Consider the following 18,529-nt stretch of genomic DNA (forward strand, 5'->3'; position numbering starts at 1 on the left):
ACCCTCTTCTCCTGCCGCCTCAAAAATAAACCCCTTTTCCTAATGGGTTTCTAAGTAAGGAGAGCCTTCCAGCCTACGTGGCCTGGTACCTTAAGAAACTCTAGGCTGTCCCCCAGGAATAACCTCTTGCCTCCTGTAAAGGGTCTCCCTCAGTTGGATTCCCCCACTGTAGAAGTTTGCCCTAGGCACTCTGGCAACTTCTTGGCACCTCAGGTTACCCTTCTAAGCCTCCTCCGTGTAACTTCAGGACACAAACCACCACCTCCCTGCCTGAGGTGAGTTTGGCCCTCTCTTGAGTCACCACGGCTGTGAGTCCTGGTACCTCGCTGGAAAAATACAAACGGACCTCTTGTTGGCAAAAACAGAGATGAAGTTTTATTGTGTTAAAAACATAAGTGATTCTTTAACGTGTCATTTATTAATTAGCTTTGTTCCAGTTGTACAAAATAAACTCAAACATTTAACTTTAAGTTTTCCTAGCCTCTTAACTGTCTTCATATAAGCCACCACATAACACCACACCACACCTTCCTCCCTCTCCCTCCTAACTGACCAAACCGACACTCCCTCCTTTCAAACCGGGCACAGTCCCGCCCCCATCAGAGTTCTATGCCAGTCAGGCTGGAGGTGGGTTAACTCTTTGCCAGCCGGGCAGAAATAAACATTTTAAAAGTGCTTCAATTTGTCACAGTCACCACTATTCCGCTGCTATCAACCAGGATCCCCTAGTAAAACACTGAGTCTCAGTCAGGATTTAAGTAAACCAAAGAGTATAGTTTATTTGCAAACACCAACAAGTTTTATATATTATATACACTGTTACACTTTATCCTCTCAGTCTCATTTCCGTCTTTAGCTCACTCTAACTCCTCTACCTCACCACCACCAAGTTCCACACACCAACCCTCACAGCCACCAACTACCAACCATTATTTCCCAACTGCAACTGCTCTCTAACCCCCCCCCCCCGGGCTGAGTCTTAAGTCCAATAAGCTCCGCCTCCGGCTTCCTATTGGACAGCTTGTTAACCCTTTTATCTCCACCTGCACAGTCCTGTTCAGAAGGGATAGCTAACGCCAAAGGTCTGACACATTGCTAAAATGTTAATGCAGTTATTTTAATGAAATAATTCCTTTTATTAAATAATTTTTTTAGACATACATATTAGCAGACCATTGACAACTGCATTAATTGCACCACTATTGTAAGTTGCTTTCGTGTGTCTACAGTGGAATTTGCTGCCAAGGAGTGTGGTGGAGTCTCCTTCTTTGGAGGTCTTTAAGTGGAGGCTTGACAGCCATATGTCAAAATAATGCTTTGATGGTGTTTCCTGCTTGGCAGGGGGTTGGACTGGATGGCCCTTGTGGTCTCTTCCAACTCTATGATTCTATGATTCTACACTATTTATAACAAGAGTAATTTTCAAAGCCAGTAGATCAATTCAATCATTACCTAGTGGTAAGATTATTGATCTCTCTTTTAAAATGTTGCTTAGAGTGCAGCATTTTACATGCCTGTCTCCTGCTGTATCCTTTCCATATTTAGGAAATCAGGTATCCATAATGAATTGCCATATTTCGAAGATGTACTGCATACCGTTACCAGTAGAGGGCGCTCATATACCACAAAATCTCTCCATGGAGGTTTTTATTATTATTATTATTTCCATCCCAATTTGACAAATGGACATTTATTTATTTTTAGATTTTCCACGCCACTTTTTAAGGTTCACTCATGCTGCAACCAGGCAGATAGCACCACGTGGCCGATAACAATGCTATGTCACTAGCTAGTGCTAGTTAATTCTGAAATATCTTTGGAACGGGAGCCGAAGACTTTGGATAAGGTGCTAACAGTGTCCATATGCTTCTGCCGTTCCTCCGGGATTAGCTCTGAGCCAGCCTAGAGAACAGACGGGAGCTTGGCATTTTAACCACCTTCAGATGGGGACCATAATCACTTATTGCATGGTATTGGCATATATGCACCAAGTGCCACACTTTCCCATTCCAGTGCAAATCTCCTTCTCAGGCGCTTTCCTATGGTGTGATGCCAGGGCCCCAGGCAGGATGTGAATGTAGCAACTGCTCAGTGAAAGCCCACATGCCACAGGGCAGTGTTCAAGGGCAAACCAGAGAAGCACCACTGTGAGTGCATGTGAAGGTATCTCAGGGAGATCGTGAGAAAATAAGAAAGACCCACCTAACTGGGTTATCTCCCTTAGTTCTGAGTGTGTGTGTGTGGGGGGGGGGGGAACGACCATGTAGTTGTATACCCGTGCAAATAATTTGGGGGGTTTGTGCACAGATCCTTTATTGGCACAATTGTTTTATAGGGAGCATGGATGAACAAGATAGCCCCTCTGAAAACAGTCGGCCATAGGGTGCTTCCTGCCCTCCAGTTGCTGCACTCGGAATTCAACAAACCTAAATAATGAATTCAAGGTGTTGAATTCCGATCCTTAATGACAAGAGTCTTGGTCATTGCTTTAATGATTCTCTGCACTCGCTTTCATTTTATGAATTATTCATTCTTCCTTACATTAAACTGCCTCGACACTGATTTTTATAGGAACGGTGAGATAAATGCTTATTAAATAACTGTGTTTGCACATTCTCACTGGCAGAAAGCCATAGCTGAATTATCCCCAGATTAGAATGTCTGAGCCACTGCTACCACTTCCACTACTAGTAGGGCTACTCTACACGTTAAATTTATCATGAAAAGGCCTCCTGAAACAGCTCACCTTCTGTGCATTGCTGCCAAAATGTGTTAGAACGTGTCACCAGGTGGACTGTTCATTTTGTGGCTGGTGCTGCTACAACATCACTCTACCCAATGAGCTGTGTGACAGGTTACAACTGTAATGGGGAGAAGACACCACTGCATGTCAGGGCTGGGGGCACTGACATGCAGTGGTTCCTCTCCTTCCTCCTGGGCCACATCCAGAAAGTGGTGTTGGGGGATGAGTGTTCAGACCCCTGGGCTCTCACTTGTGGGGTCCCTCAGGGTTCCGTTCTCTCTCCCATGCTTTTTAACATCTACATGAAGCTGCTGGGAGAGATCATCAGGGGGTTTGGGCTGGGTGTTCACCAGTATGCGGATGATACCCAGCTCTACCTCTCTTTCAAATCAGAACCAGTGAAGGCAGTGAATGTCCTGTGTGAGTGTCTAGAGGTGGTTGGAGGATGGATGGCGATGAACAGATTGAGGTAGAATCCTGACAAGACAGAAGTACTGTTCTTGGGGGACAGGGGGTGGGCGGGAGTGGGGGTTCCCTGGTCCTGAATGGGTGTGCCCCGGAAGGACCAGGTGCACAGTCTGGGAGTCATTTTGGACTCACAGCTGTCCATGGGGGTGCAGGTCAATTCTGTGTTCAGGGCAGCTGTCTACCAGCTCCATCTGGTATGCAAGCTGAGACCCTACCTGCCCGCAGACTGTCTCGTCAGAGTGGTACATGCTCTAGTTATCTCCTGCTTGGACTACTGCAATGTGCTCTACGTGGGGCTACCTTTGAAGGCGAGGTGGAAACTACAACTAATCCAGAATGCAGCAGCTAGACTGGCGACTGGGAGTGGCTGCTGGGACCATATAACACCAGTCCTAAAGGATCGTCACTGGTTCTTGGTACGTTTCCGAGCACAATTCAAAGTGTTGGTGCTGACCTTTAAAGCCCTAAATGGCCTCGGCCCAGTATACCTGAAGGAGTGTCTCCAGCCCCATCGCTCAGCCCAGACACTGACGTCCTCCTCTGAGGGTCTTTTGCAGGTTCCCTCACTGCAAGAAGCAAAGTTACAGGGAACCAGGCAGAGGGCCTTTTCGATGGTGGCGCTCACCCTGTGGAACGCACTCCCTTCAGATGTCAAGAAACATCATTCCAGAAGACATCTGAAGGCAGCCCTGTTTAGGGAAGTTTTTAAGGAATGATGTTTTTATTATGTTTTTAGATATGTTGTAAGCCGCCCAGATGGGCAGGGTATAAATAAAATGATGATGATAATAATGATTTAGCAGCTGCTGTATTATGATACGGGACTGGCTCGCCCTAAATGAAGGCACTAGCAGAATACATGGAACCCCTGGAGTTGACTGCACTGCCTTGCCCCCCCCCCGAAAGCTGCAGATGAACCTGGTTTTTCCCCCTCAAAACTCTTGCACACCATGTCCTGTAACCTCCCTCCATGATTCCTGGTGATATCTAATAGGTGCAGGTAATACATATATTTAAATAGCAGTCTTTCTCTTTTCTTTTTTGTAGATGCTGCCATTTCCTGAAGCATTTCCCCCCCCCCCCCGCCCCAAATGGTGGAAACCATCTGATATTTCAAGAGTCTTTTGCGCTTCCTGCTCCGCCAGTCAGCTGTAAAACATTGCCTCATTGACCATGTTTGAATTGGTGTCATGCATACTTACTGTTCCTTGTCGGCAAACTTTCGAGGGTAACAGCCACCAAGATGTTGCCGTTCCTGTGCTTCCTGGTGTGTGACAAGGTGGTAGCCTGCAAATTGGAATTTACAAGCAAGCTGGCCAATCTGCTGCCCCCAGCCCCAGCCCGCTTTGATCCTCGTATGCCTGAAATCTCCCATGGTAGGCATGCCGTTACACACAATCCGATGATCCCCAATGCAGCAGATGCAGTTCGGCAGGGACACCTAACAGGGTGTTAATTAAAAGGCTGATGAAGAACAAAGCAAACCTGCCTGCTCATCATGAGAAGTGCTGATTCTAGCAAATTGAAAGTTATATTCCGTGGCCTATGAAGCAAACGCTCACAGTGCCCATGCTGGAACACAAGCCAGGCAGCACAGCATTAATAGTGCTTTATCTTTCATGCCTTAATATCCCAATGGTCCTCTTTGCAAGAGGGAAACTACAGCATTTGCAGATCAAAATACACTTGGAAACTAAACAAAGGAACCTGAAAAGAAGAATGGGAGATGGATCAGACAAAAGGTCCATCTATTGCAGCTTCCTGAATGCCATGATCAACCAGGTGCCTCTGGGAAACCAAGAAGATAGGTCTTCTCCTGCTGTTATTCCTCAGCAACTGATTCCCTGCCTCTGACCATGGAAGGTCTATGTAGCCTCCATGACTTTTCGTCTAACAGTGCAGCATACCTGCACAAACGCTAAATATTTGCCCTTTTAAAATAGGTAATATTTTTAATACCAGGCTCTCTGATCTAGAGAGGGTCAAAGAACTGTCAGCCAACTGTACCTTTATAACAACCAGGTATATACACAAGATCGGAGGATAATTTCACATGGCTGTTGTGCAGTGCAACATCCATGGTTTTCCAAGTGAGCAAGCAACAGCCATGTACATATGCAACTCATCAAGCCAGCTGTAATTAAATCCCCACAACAACCTTGTGAGGTAGGTTAGGCTGAGAGGCAGTGACTGGTTCAAGGTCACTCAAGGAGCTTCCTGGCTAAGTAGGGACTTGAACCCTGGTCTCCCAAGTTTTAGTCTTGACACTCTAACCATTACACTATGCTGTCTCTTTGTAAAAAGCCTCTCTTTGCAAGGAAGCTGCTCCAAGCTCTTCATCATACAGTTGTCCCTTTTGCATACTTTGCCCAGCTCCAGGATATTCTCTTTGGGATCAGGCAACCAAAACATTACATATGTTGGAAGAATTAACACCATTACATATGTTGGAATTGTACATCGCGTTGAAGTCTCTGCAGAAAGCGCAGTGTGGAATCTGCCACCCTGTGGGGAGCCATATGTGTGTGAACTGGCTCATTGTGTAGCAGTATCATTTCTGCGCCAGTTCGAAAGCACACAAAAAGAAAAGTTCTTTTTTAGCTAGCATGGAGAAAACTGGCCCATGTGATGGAGCATTCCACACAAATGACTAACCACCAAAATGGCACAGTGGCTGAGAGAGGGAGCTTTGAATCAGGCACTTATCAGTTCAGAGTTAATCTCTGCTGGGAAACTTACTAGGTAGCCAGCCACTCTCTCTCAGCTTCAACCCCACATTCTCAAGGCGGGGATAATAATCCTGGCCTGTCCTAAAGGGTTGCTGCAACAATTGCTAAGCTAATGAGTATGAAGTGTTTTGAACACTAAAGTGGTATAAACGCTAAGTATTAATATGATAACAGGTGCCAGATGGAGTGATTTTAAATCGTTTCCATGTGGTAACTACAATGTGCAGACAGGCCCGAAGGCTTTGATTATGTAGAGGAAATAAATGCACCATGCATTACATAGCACTGACATGAGAGAGGTTGGGCTGGAAGCCAAGATCCCATTATAGCCAGGGCTATTAGTATGGCATACAGATTTGGTGTGGGACAGGCCTTCAGTTTCTTGAGAATCTCAGCCTCTGTGTTGCTGCAGGAAACCACACACAGGTATATAAATATAATTGTATGCACGCACACACACAATATATCTCACTCTCCCCGTTGTGCAGAGTGTTTGCCATTCACCTCACTGGGGGGTAGGTTTCAGTCCAGGTCTACAAATGGCTACCTAGGGTTGAGAAGGCAGAAATGCTGGGTGCTGCAGAGCCACTGATTCTTCCCCACCAACACACCAATGATTTTGCAAAATATATTGATTTCTAACATTAAAAAATCTCCTGGTAGGCAATGCAGATTTGGGATACAGGTGTCATGAGCATAGCTGGGGGGTGGGTTGCAGCTCTCCCCCTAAAATCAATAAAAATACTTAACTGACCAATTGCATTGCAGATAACTAGGTTCTTGCCCCCCCCCCAATAAATTCTAGCTACACCCTTGACAGGTGTCACGGATGAGGAGCTTGAAACAAGCCCCTCTGTGCATCTTCAAATGGGTGGATCTTTGTCCTAAGTTTATCAGTTTACCTATGTACTGCCAGCTGTTTGGGGATAATCCTTGTAGAAATAATAGGGTTGTCTTTTACACTTTGCGATAACCTGTGCACACATTCCTTCCTGAAGCAGAAGTGTTTAAAAACCAAAACCAAAACCCTGGTGTTGAGATCTTATGTTTGCTATTCTTAACCACTTGGTACCCAGAGATCCTTTTGTCTATGCATATAGGCATGAGGTCCTGTATGGAGGAAGGCAGGCTGGGTGTGTGTGTGTGTCAGGCATGCTTCCTACTTCATCTCATCAGAACACCCATCAGAACACTTGCAAAACCCAAACTGTCTAGCGCCTTTGAGCGCCAACCATGAATAACCAGCAGGCAAGCCCATTCCTCCCCTTTCTCTTAGGTGGGAGGGATTTGAGAGAGAAAAAAATCCACAAATGTCAGTCAAGAAATACTGCAACGAAAATGGACCCTCCACAGCCAGTCAACAGCCAGCCGCCTGTAGTTAAGCCCCAGCAGCGTTTTTGCAGCTTTCAGAGGTGGCTGTTGCCAGTGTCGCTTCTTCTTCTTCTTCTTCAGCAGCAGCAGCAGCTCCTCCAGGAGTGCTGAGCAGTTTTCCTCTAGCAAGAAACTGCTTGGCCAAAATGGGGAGAAAGATATTGGCTGCAAGCCTCGCGGAGGCTCCTCCCCGAGCCAGGATCCTGAGGTTTTTGGAGGATTTCTTTTAACTCCGTGGCGAACCTTGGCGAAGGAAACAAGTTGCCACACACCACCACCAAGTAGCAACGGGGAGAAAACGCTGCCTCTCCAGCGACACCCAGCCAGTCCTCCGCTTCTCTCCCTCTCTCCCTCTCTCTCCCCCTTTTGCTAAAAATCTACCTTGGATGTGATTGTTCCTTTTTAGTTGTGCAGGGAAACTGGCGCTGTCTGCTCAGACTGGGGAACGCCGATCCCTTGGATTTCTGCACACACACAAATGCAGAGAGTGGGAATAAACGAGAGAGAGAAGACAATGAGGGCAAACATGATCTGACGGGGGGGAAAGAAAGATACAATCTCACCCTCTCTTGGGGCTCCGGCAGCGTGTGTTTTTTTCTGGGATCGGGGATTTATTTTTATTGGTGGTATTTTCTTTGGAAAGGCAGAGGGAGGGGGAAATCGACTTCAAGTGCGGAGCTGCTTCCAGCTGGTGCGTGAACCTTGCCGGGTTTGGAAAAAAAATCCCCCCTTGGATACAAATTTGCAGGGAATCCTGCCGCGGGCGCCGAGATCATCACCCTCACCATGAATTCCGTGGCTGGGAATAAGGAGAGGATCGCGGTCAGCACCCGAAACAGGAAATATGGGGTAAGTTGCCCTTAAGTAAAGGGGAAGGAGGAGGAGGAGGGATGCTTGGGGAAAAAAAAATATCGACAGCGCTGGGCTTTCACACAAAAGGGCTGCGAGCGGACACGGATCCCCCACCCCCCGCGCGCACCTAACAAGCCGGTCGCCTTCTGAAGAAGCGGCACGGTGCCCCAAGCCAAGGAGCAGCCGGGGGTCCCTTAACCAGTTTCGCCCCTTGGACGCGGAACTCTCGCTTCCTCCGCGGCTGCAGACGCCGAGCGCTTGGGCAGCAGCAGCCCGAGGACTCCGCACTCCTTTAACTTTTGCAGCCTGGGGTTCCGCCTAGACAGGCGTCTCTGCGGGGCGAAACGTGCTTCGTGGATCTCTCCTCCGCTGTATATAAAATACAGTAACCTGACTTCAGAGGGGCTTTTTTTGCACACGTACGAGAGGGGCGCGCGGGGGGGGGGGATCGCCAGGGAGGGAGAGAGAGCGCGCTCCTTGGACTTGGATTAGAAAAACGTGCGCGCACCCACCCACCAATTCTGCAGGGAAAATCGATCTCAGGTGGTGACTTTTTTTTTTTAAACCCAGCTTCTTGGAGATCAGATGGGGCGGGTGTGCCTGGAGGTCAAAGGTGCCAACATGAATGAAATATTTTTTTGGGGGGAGGTGAGCCCCGCCCTGCATAATTGATCACATGATGTGGGGCATGCACATCATTTGAATGGCAATGCGCATCAACTTGGGAGCTCAAATATTTTATGGAGGGACCGGGGGCGAAGGGACCTCGGGACCTAAGAGTTTGCTCCAATGCGTGGAGGGGTGTTTTAGCTGACTTGGGGTAATTGTTACATCTAACATCTCCACGAGCCATTTGGTTCATATCAATGCAACTTTGCTGCCCTCCGTCCTTCCACGCCCCCGCTGATCTGCTTCCCTTCCCCGCCCCTCCTTCTCCACTCAGGTGAACGACCCCTGCTCCCCGACCAAACCCGCGGCTCCCTTCTCGCCCGAAAGCTGGTACCGGAAAGCTTACGAGGAATCCCGGGCCGGCAGCCGCCCAGCCCCGGAAGGAGCCGGCTCCATCCTGGGCTCGTCCGGCACCCCTTCCCCGGGATCGGGCACGTCGTCGCCGGGCTCCTTCACCGGGTCGCCGGGCCCCGCTTCCCCGGGGATCGGCAACAGCTCTCCCGGGTCGCTCGGGGGCTCGCCGGGCTTCGGCACGGGGTCTCCGGGCTCCGGCAGCGGAGGAGGCTCCTCCCCGGGCTCCGACCGCGGCGTCTGGTGCGAGAACTGCAACGCCCGCTTGGTGGAGCTGAAGAGGCAAGCGCTCAAGCTGCTCCTGCCGGGGCCCTTCGGCAGCAAGGTGAGCGATTGAGTGAGTCGGTGGCCCGATGGCCAGCGGGGCTTGAGTCTCCGACACACACACACACACGAACACGAGTGGAGAAAGCGTGAATTAACAAAGGAAGGCAGGAAGGAATAAATCTCAGAGCAAGGAGACAGGACATTTGGGGAAAGGAAAGGAAAACAGAGGGGGCCTTGAAAAGAATAAGGGGATCAAACTCCACCCCCATTATTTTGGAGAAAGAGGTGATCTCCTTTAACCTGTGGCAGGGTAGTGAGATTCCCTTCCCTCATGCAGCGCAGCTCTGCTCTGCAGCTGACCCCCCCCCCCAGCTCCAGACAAAAGATGTTTTTGACATGCTCAGCACAAAGTGAGAGGAAGCACCAAAGGTGTAATCTTCAGTTTGTGTTGTACTGGTTTGTAATGAGGACATGGCTGCATACCCGGCTTAAGGAGAGTTTGGTCTGAGTCAATAAATGCCTCTGACTAGTCAAATAATTAGTCCTGCAATATACCATTAATATGGTTCCCAAGGTTTGAAAGGAACCAGTGTTCGGTTCAAACTTCTATTTTCTTTCCCTTCTTGTCCATTTCGTTTTACAGAAAATACCCAGCTCTTTCTTGATTCTCATATGCACAGCTGCGCAAAAAGAAAAGAAAAGAAAAGAATTTCACATTTTGTTGTTGTTGTAATTGCACAAAAATGTAAACCCTGGTGATCTCTCATGGGTGCACATCTTGTGATGCGATGGGGTTGCTCTTTACGTCCTCGGTGTTGAGAGGAGAGCCTCAGGCTACAATCTTCTAGGTGTGTGCAGTTTCCTTGAAGGAAGCCTTGGTTAATGGTACCTACTCCCAGGTTACATAAAACTAGCCAATGGCCCATCTAGTCCAGCGTTGGGGCCAACCAGATATATGCCTGTGGGAAACCCTCAAGCACAACGCTCTCTTCCTGAGGTTTCCAGCAGCTGGTGTCCAGAAGCATTGCTGGCTCTGATCATGGAGGCAACGCATAGCCATCTTGGCTACCAGTCATGGATAGGCTTATCCTCCATGAATTAGGTTAGTTTGCCTCGGATTGCAGCCTGACTTGGGGGATAAGTCCCATAGAACTCGGTGGGGCTGAACTGCTGAACAAACATGGATAGTTAACTTCAGTGATGTCCAGTGGATAAAGAACTGGTCTGAGCTCACAGTGGTCAGCTCAAATTCTCATAATCTCCTCTGTATACGGCAGCTGTGCTTATGCTGACTCCCAGCCTGTAGCTGCTGTGGTGGTGCCAGTGTCATGGCAGCTTACCTGGACAGGTCAAGGCTCTGTAGACTCACCAGCAGAAGCATTGGATTGCTGCCACAAGTGCACCTCTGCATCCTTGACTTTGCTGTCACCTTGCCCAGCACCATTCAGATACCTTGTTAGGGATGTTGGAGGAAGAACATGAGAATATCAGGAGCGTCTGTGGAATCAGATGGTCTGTGTAGTCCAGCATCACAATGGCCAACTAGATGCCTGTGGGAAGCCTGCAAGCAGTATATGAATGCAACAGCACTCTGTCTACCTGTGATTCTCAGCGAATGGTATTTGGAGGCACGCGGCTTCTGACAGTAGAGATTGAACAAAGCCATTGGGGCAAGTAGCCATGGCTAGCCTGGAGGGCATTCCCACAGTTCTGTCCCACCAGTACAGCTGCTGCACACTAAAGCCACCACATCAGCACTGGCCCTACCATTGGGCAATGTGAGACAGTATTCTTAGATGACAGCTGCTGAGGGGCGAGGAGCAGGCAGGGAGCTGTGGGTGCTACATGATCTGCTCTGCACCCTCTAAGTTAGCCTGCTGCCCTCAAGGGCAGTGGAGCATAATGCCCTTATTGCCTGTGTTCAGGCAAGATTGGCTTGGCATTCGTCTGTGGAATGTGGAGGGTTCTACCTTGCACTTTGCTCAGGCGGCAAAATGTTTTGGGATGGCCCTGCATCATGAGGAACACCGGCCCCAGACTCTGCAATGGATTCTGAGATGCAAATGAAACACCAAGAGTTGCACTTAAAATTGCAATTTCTAACAAATGTTTTGGGTTCTTTGGTGTGTGGGGCGGACATTCACCATGGGTGAGCTGAGGGATCTTGGGTGAGCTAAGGGGAAGAAACCGAGACATTTCCATTGAGATTGGCGGTGGGATCACCTCCCATTGTTGAATGCTCATCTGGTTAAAAAAGAGTTCTTCCATTCCGAATGAAAGAAGGGTTCTTACATAGCCTTCTGCCTGACATGCTAGTTTTCTAAATGTAGTACAGTGTTTTATTGTATGAACGTTCTGTTGTATAAAGGAATAGCCATTTCTGTAAGCTCACCCCTCCAGTCACAGTGGTGCAGTCTAAACACAGGTTTACCATCTGCATGAGAACTGAGCCTTAGTTTGCCACCTATTAGATCACAGATGGGAATTCCAATCTTCTGTCTTCATGGTATAATTGCGTAAGAACAATAGGGAGTGTGGAACACTTCATAAATTAAATGTGAAATAAGTGTCAAAAAGCCATTTAATTTTGATACCATTTTTGAGGTTTTGAAATTGCTGGATAAAAATCATGCATTGAAAGGATATAATGTATTCTGTGCACACACTCCATGTTCATGCAGTTGAATTAAAATGCCTTATTCTGGCATTTTGTGTATTTTACACATCTGTGAGGTGTCCTCCTGCTTCATTTTACTACCTGCAGCTGGAAGTTAAAAAGGCTACTGTGCTCACTACTCACAGCAGCATTTGCTCAGTCTGGCATTTTCTTGAGTTTTTGCCTTTTAAATTTCAATTTACGTGGTACTTCCATCCCCTCCCTCATCTAAATCAAAGATTGGCTCCATGGCTCCTTCCTTTTAGTGTGCCTCCTCCATCATTTTGCTTCTACTGTGTCCATGGGTATATGACATCATCTCTCCCCACTATTTCCATTGCAATTGCACAGCAGACCGCTGGCAGGTCTCTGTACTCTGTAGTTCTACCGAGAGGCATGCACATTAAAGTGCCACTGGATGATCAAAGTTGCTCACATGCTATTTCATGTGTGTAGGAAGGAAAATGTGCCAGAAGAAAGCCTTGCCTTCCATTGTCAGCTCTGCAATATTGTGGCAGGAACTTCTGCAAAAAGTATGATTGGTGATCTGGGATGTGGAAGAGGAATGGAAGCGTACAAAAAGTGTGAAACTAACCAAAGGGTCAAGGCATATCCATGGTTTATGGTGTAACCTGTGATATCTTATGCTGAGGGCATCACTGAATATCATAGTCTGTTGTGAACAAATCTGCATTTATAACTTGCTTGAAGGGTCTAATTCTATACTGCACAGTCTTTATCTGAAGAAGTGCCACAAATAATGATGTCATCTAGGAGTGACAGCTTCCATAACACACTTGGGTTTGTTCGCAAGTTACGTTTCTGTTGTAATTTCTTTCCTACAGTGCTTCCACATTGCCACATCTGTGGTTCTCCTCCCTGAATGGTTATGACCATGGAAATTCCTTGGCTTTAAAGGTTGCTGACCTATAGTGAATACTTCACTGACCTGGCCACTCTTAAGCTAAACCATGGCTTAGCATGAGCATGTGTGCTGCTTTTTGCCAGTACCGTAGCTATGGGGGAGGAGAGTGGGGCTAGCTGGTTTTTTTTTGCCCTGGGTGAGGCCTCCAGAGGGGCTCCATTGAGGCTCCCAGCCTGTGTCTGTGTGTACACAAATGCACATGGGTGTGTGTGTCAAACTGGGTTTTTAACCCGGGTGAAATAAAGCCTAGTTTTGTCCCTGTTTTTGCTTATGCATCATGTGTCACCCAAACCTGGTCTCTTGGTTAAAATCTCTCCAGACTCTCCATGAGCTGTAACCCAGAACAAACTTTGGTTACAACTTGTGGTTGGTCTGGAGAAAGCTTAACCATGAAGCTGGGTGTAGATTACATTTAAAGCCAAACCTTGGCTTTACTGCACTCTTAACAAACTACAGTTCCAGGATTCTTTGGGGAAAAGTTACGAGCACTAATAGTGCTTTAAATGTGTGGTACGAATGTGGCCTAAGGCAGAAAATGCCATTCAGTATATAAAGAGGACCTTCCTCTCTCCACTGAATAGCCACTGCCAGGCCTCCTCTTCAGTGGCTGTGAGGCATACATTCCAGATCCGAGGTCATGATTTTAAGTGGGGAATGAGTCCTGACACCTCTCTTCTTAGAAATTAAACACAGTGGAAAAGGTTTTCTGCAGCTTGGCCACATCATCAGAATGGCTTTGCATGTTTTGTGTGACCCTTTTAATGCTGAGTTCTTTATTTGGATTGGATATCAAGATGTTTTGAGGTGAAATCTGGCAAAATCCTACTGCAGACGAGCCACTCTTTGAAAGCAGTGCGGCAGGATTACCACAACATATATTGCATAAAAAAGTTAACAGTCCCGAAAGCTCTGTCAGAGGAGATGCTTTTGAGCAGATGAAGTGTTAAAAGAATTGTAAGCGTCTCTCTCTTCCATGGTAACCCTGTGGATGTTGGAGAGCCAGTGGGTTGCATGAAGTGACACAATACCATTCAATTTGCACTGTCAGGCCCAAGTGTTATCAAATGGTAATATTTACTCTTCTGCTTCAAAGAGGGGTTGGTTTTCTTCTTCTGTGGCTTGGATCAAGAGGTATCAAGTGAAAACACTGATTGCTGTTGAAGGGTCTCTAGCACCGGTTTGCTGAATTGCATTTATCACTATTTATTTATGGTGCTCTTTGAATTAAAATATGGATGGCCCTAAAGGACTGACTGAGTTGAATCCTCCGTTTGCATAGCATATGGGATTATATGAATTGCTCACTGCTAAAACAGTTATTCCAAGTGTGCAAAAAGTAAATTAAAAGACTGACTCATAAACAAATTGTTCTACAAATCACGTGTTTTTGATAGCAGTAGTAAGTTTGTGGTTTTACAATCATTAGTTGTTGTTTAGTCATTTAGTCATGTCCAACTCTTCGTGACCCCATGGACCAGTGCACACCGCGCACTCCTGTCTTCCACTGCCTCCCACAGTTTGGTCAAACTCATGTTGGTAGCTTCGAGAACACTGTCCAACCATCTCGTTCTCTGTCGTCCCCTTCTCCTAGTGCCCTCAATCTTTCCTACCTTCAGGGTCTTTTGCAGGGAGTCTTCTCTTCTCATGAGGGGGACAAAGTATTGGAGCCTCAGCTTCAGAATCTAACCTTTTTTAAAATTCTGTCCCAGAACCTTACCTTCCAAGTTCCGGACTGCAGAATCTGGGACCGGCAGCCATTTGACACCGGAAGTTGCGTCAATGTAACTTCCGGTGTCGATTTGCCCTTCTATGGGCACCCAAAATGGCCGCCGCCGGCTTCGAAAATCGCTTGTGCACATGTCAGGAAGTGCTCCGCCCATCTATGGGCACCAAAATGGCCGCCGCCAACACCGGAAGTGACGTCTATGCACTTCCGGACATGCGTACATGTGGCTTTTGAAGCTGGTGGCGGCCATTTTTGGTGCCCATAGAAGGGCAAATCGGAAAGAAAAAAAAAGGCCGCCGGCAGGAGAAAATAACGGAGAAAAACGGGAGACGAAGTGATACGGGGGGCCACCGGGAAAAGGTAAGTAAAAAAGGGGTTTTCCCGGGGAAAACGGGAGACTTGGCAGCTATGCCCAGAACTGGTGACATATCCCACTGAGTGTTGCAAGTGGTGTGCAAGAGTTAAGCTGAATGGTGGAAGATTGAGGACAGATAAACAAATGTACTTCTTCATGCGGCAGTTAAACTATAGAACTCCCAACTCCTTATTTCCTGCAAAATGGGGGTGCCTCTCTGTTAGGGATGCCCATAGGATACTGTATAGGCTCTCCTTTTTTCAGACCAAGAAAATGGCTGGACTGGTGCTTCAGTAGCAGAAATTCAGAGAGGAGGGTTGGTTTTGGGTGTGAGTGTGCACAATAGGTACACAGAATATAGCTGTATACCTTTTTTTAAATGCAGTAACTGAAACTTACGTCTTACTACTGATTTCCAAATTGGTAAGATCAGCCTGTTTTGTATAAACCAAGGATGAGGAACCCTTTTCTCCTCAAGGGACCATATTCCCTCAGCGGAAAGTGCTCATACCAGCAGCAAGCGGCGCCAGATACCAAACTGGGTAGCGCCAACCTACACCCCGTTCTCACACACCCCATTCACACAATCACACATATCTAGCACACAAGCACAGTCTTATGCATGTGTGGATACGCAACCCTTCTTGACTCATGCACACATTAAAAATACACAGCGCACAGTCTTCCCTGTTCAGCCCCGCTCCCTCAATTGATATTTTTACGTAAACCTCTATGGCAGAAGTTGCTGGTAGTACACAACTGTAAGTGTAGCCTATAGGAAGAATAATCAAACGTGTGTTCTAATTCTTGCTCATTTATCATTTATGAATCCAGCTGACTTGCAAGGTTTCTTTTGGTGGGGGGGGGGGGGAAGGGACTCCTGCTGATAACATCCTGGAAATTACATTAGCTCTCATAACCGTTGTCAGCAAAAGAGCTTTATAATCAGTCAGCAATATATATTTTACATTTTTGAACTTACTCCTTCCTTAAAATGCATAAACCTTGGATAGTTAAGGCACGGCAACTCTTAATGTAACTATCCATTATCAGTTTTCACAGAAATATTAGGTTATTGATACTGATTGAATGAGAACCTTTTAAAAATTGAATCATGTACTTTGAAATGTTTGAATGTATATATAAAAAACCCTATTGGGTTGTAGTCATATTCAGAGTAGACTCACTGAAAAAAAATGGATTTAAATTAGTCCGGGTTCTATTCGGAGTATGATTTAGTCAGATACATCCCGTAATAGTTTACTGTTGTCATTGCGTGACCTGACTGATCTTTATGTATGAAACGATTTGCAGCCATACATTACATTTGCCGCAGCAAAATGAATGCTTAACCTAGAACATGGGTACCGTTGACTACCTCATAGCTATCACGGACGTGTGGAACGTTAACTTTAACAAGAAACATTCACTCACAATATGTCAACAGGAGGAAAACTGAGGGACTTCGGATTTTGGTTATGTTGACAAAGCTTAGCTTTTAATTACTACTACTACTACTACTTATCAAACCTTTATTAGGCATTTTACAAATAGAACCATAAAAGAGAAAATAACATATAAAAGCCTTGAAATGTATATAAAAAAGGCAGCAGTTGGCATATATATGTAGAATCTGGGTTTTCCTTGTTAACCTGCTCCTTGGAGGACAGCTACCAAAAACTCGACTACCCCCGCCATTACCCTTTGGTCAACGTCAGGTAGGCAGAATCCCACACTTTCACCTTGCTGGGGTTCCAGACCACCCAAAAGAGGGGACAGCACACGTTGACGGAGCGTACTGTACAATGGGCAATGAAAGAAAATATGCTCTACAGTGTCTGGGACATTCATAGAACATCTGCAGAATCTCTTGTTTCTAGGAATGTTTTGGTATCTTCCCCTGACAAAAGCCGAGGGAAAAACATTCAAACGGGCCAGCATAAAAGCCCTACATTGGGCTGGAATTATTAACTTAGTGACGTAATTGGCTCTGCTATCTAAGATATTTAAATCATAGAATATAGGGGAACAAATTTTGTTTACAGCTGCTGCCATAATATTTTGTCTCTCGACATCCTTTAGTCCAGTTAGGATATTATGGAAAATGTATTGCTCATTAGAATTGTACAGGGGCTCCAACTCGATGCCTAAAGATTCAATCTTTTTTTCAAGGTACTGATACCATCTTGATTTGTAGGAATCTTTGAGCAAATCAGCGAGCAGACTTGATGGGGAGCAGCGAAAATGGCAGCGTAACCAGTATTTTATTGAGGTGGTCCAAGCCCAATATTCCATTGTGTGTATGCCTATTTCTGCACACATTGTTTCACATTTGATCACAGTTGGGAGTCCAAGAATACGTCTCAGAAAGCTGGAGTGAATCTTTTTAAAATCACTGTTATATGCTTGGACCCATAGCGGGATTCCATAGAATATCTGGGATAGCACTTTTGTTTGAAATATCTGGTTGGCCGGAGGAATAAATTGATTACCTTTCTGATAATAAAAACGGGCAACTGCTGATGAGGTGCACTTTTCCTGTTTTATGGCATGCTTTTAATTACAGAAACACAAACCTTAATTTAACCATTTCGGCGCTTGCTTTAGATTGAAGAAGGGGACATACATCCCCCCCACTATTAAACATATATGAAAAGATATTATAAAATGACAAACATATTGTCATTTGTTAAGCGAATAAATGTGTCCTCAATGAAAAGCTAAGGCACAATTCATCATTTCTCCATTTACTTGATGTATCTCTTCATGTCCTGCTACCACCGAGCTATGAGCTCTCCCCACAGAGTCCCATGGGTAGATATTGGAGGACATACGGACATGGCTTTATTATATTTCCCTTTCTGTTAGAACCTGTGCATAATCCACTTTCTGTACCTTTCTATCATTTCTGCCCACATGCTCTTGATATAGCCTTTCCACTTCAGAGATGTTTGGTGGCCAAAGACTAATAATATTAATAATGAAAGAACCCCTGCAGCTGATATAATGGAAAATGGGTTCCTGTTAGCTTGTGGCTACTTCAGGGAGACATTTCTAGCAGAGACAGGACAGTAATGAACCTTTCCTGAAAGCTTAGCAAGTAGCAGAATAATGGAATTTCATTTCTGTTCAGACCTTTAATATATGAATAAGCACAGCCGGGCTGTATGGGGGAACTTAATTTTGTAGTGCAAAAATCTCAGTCACCTAATCATTTCATCCCGAGTCAGTGTAATGCAAATAGGATTATTGCATTAGAAATGTGATTTTAAATGGCCTGGAGCAGTAATTTGTCAGCATTTGGGAGGATTAAGTCCATTAAAGTTTAGGCAGCAACAGCCAGTCTTTTGTATTGCATCATAGGTCACAATACCAAACACTGAGCATAACTTTTTGAAAGCACATTTTGCAATTGCG

General features: G+C 46.1%; 1 protein-coding gene across 2 annotated transcripts in view; it reads left to right on the top strand.

Annotated features, from left to right (window-relative positions):
• The first annotated feature begins 7,305 nt into the window (after positions 1-7,305).
• The window catches only part of KIF26B (kinesin family member 26B), a 278,589-nt gene continuing 267,365 nt past the window's right edge, over positions 7,306-18,529 (top strand). For both annotated transcript variants that reach the window (XM_035108339.2, XM_060272882.1), the window contains exons 1-2: positions 7,306-8,160; positions 9,107-9,508. In XM_035108339.2, coding sequence (XP_034964230.1) covers positions 8,098-8,160; positions 9,107-9,508 — 465 coding nt within the window. In that variant the 5' untranslated portion in view covers positions 7,306-8,097. The remainder of the gene's footprint in view (positions 8,161-9,106; positions 9,509-18,529) is intronic.

Source organism: Zootoca vivipara, chromosome 3, assembly GCF_963506605.1.
Source record: "Zootoca vivipara chromosome 3, rZooViv1.1, whole genome shotgun sequence".
In the NCBI taxonomy this organism is placed as follows: domain Eukaryota; kingdom Metazoa; phylum Chordata; class Lepidosauria; order Squamata; family Lacertidae; genus Zootoca; species Zootoca vivipara.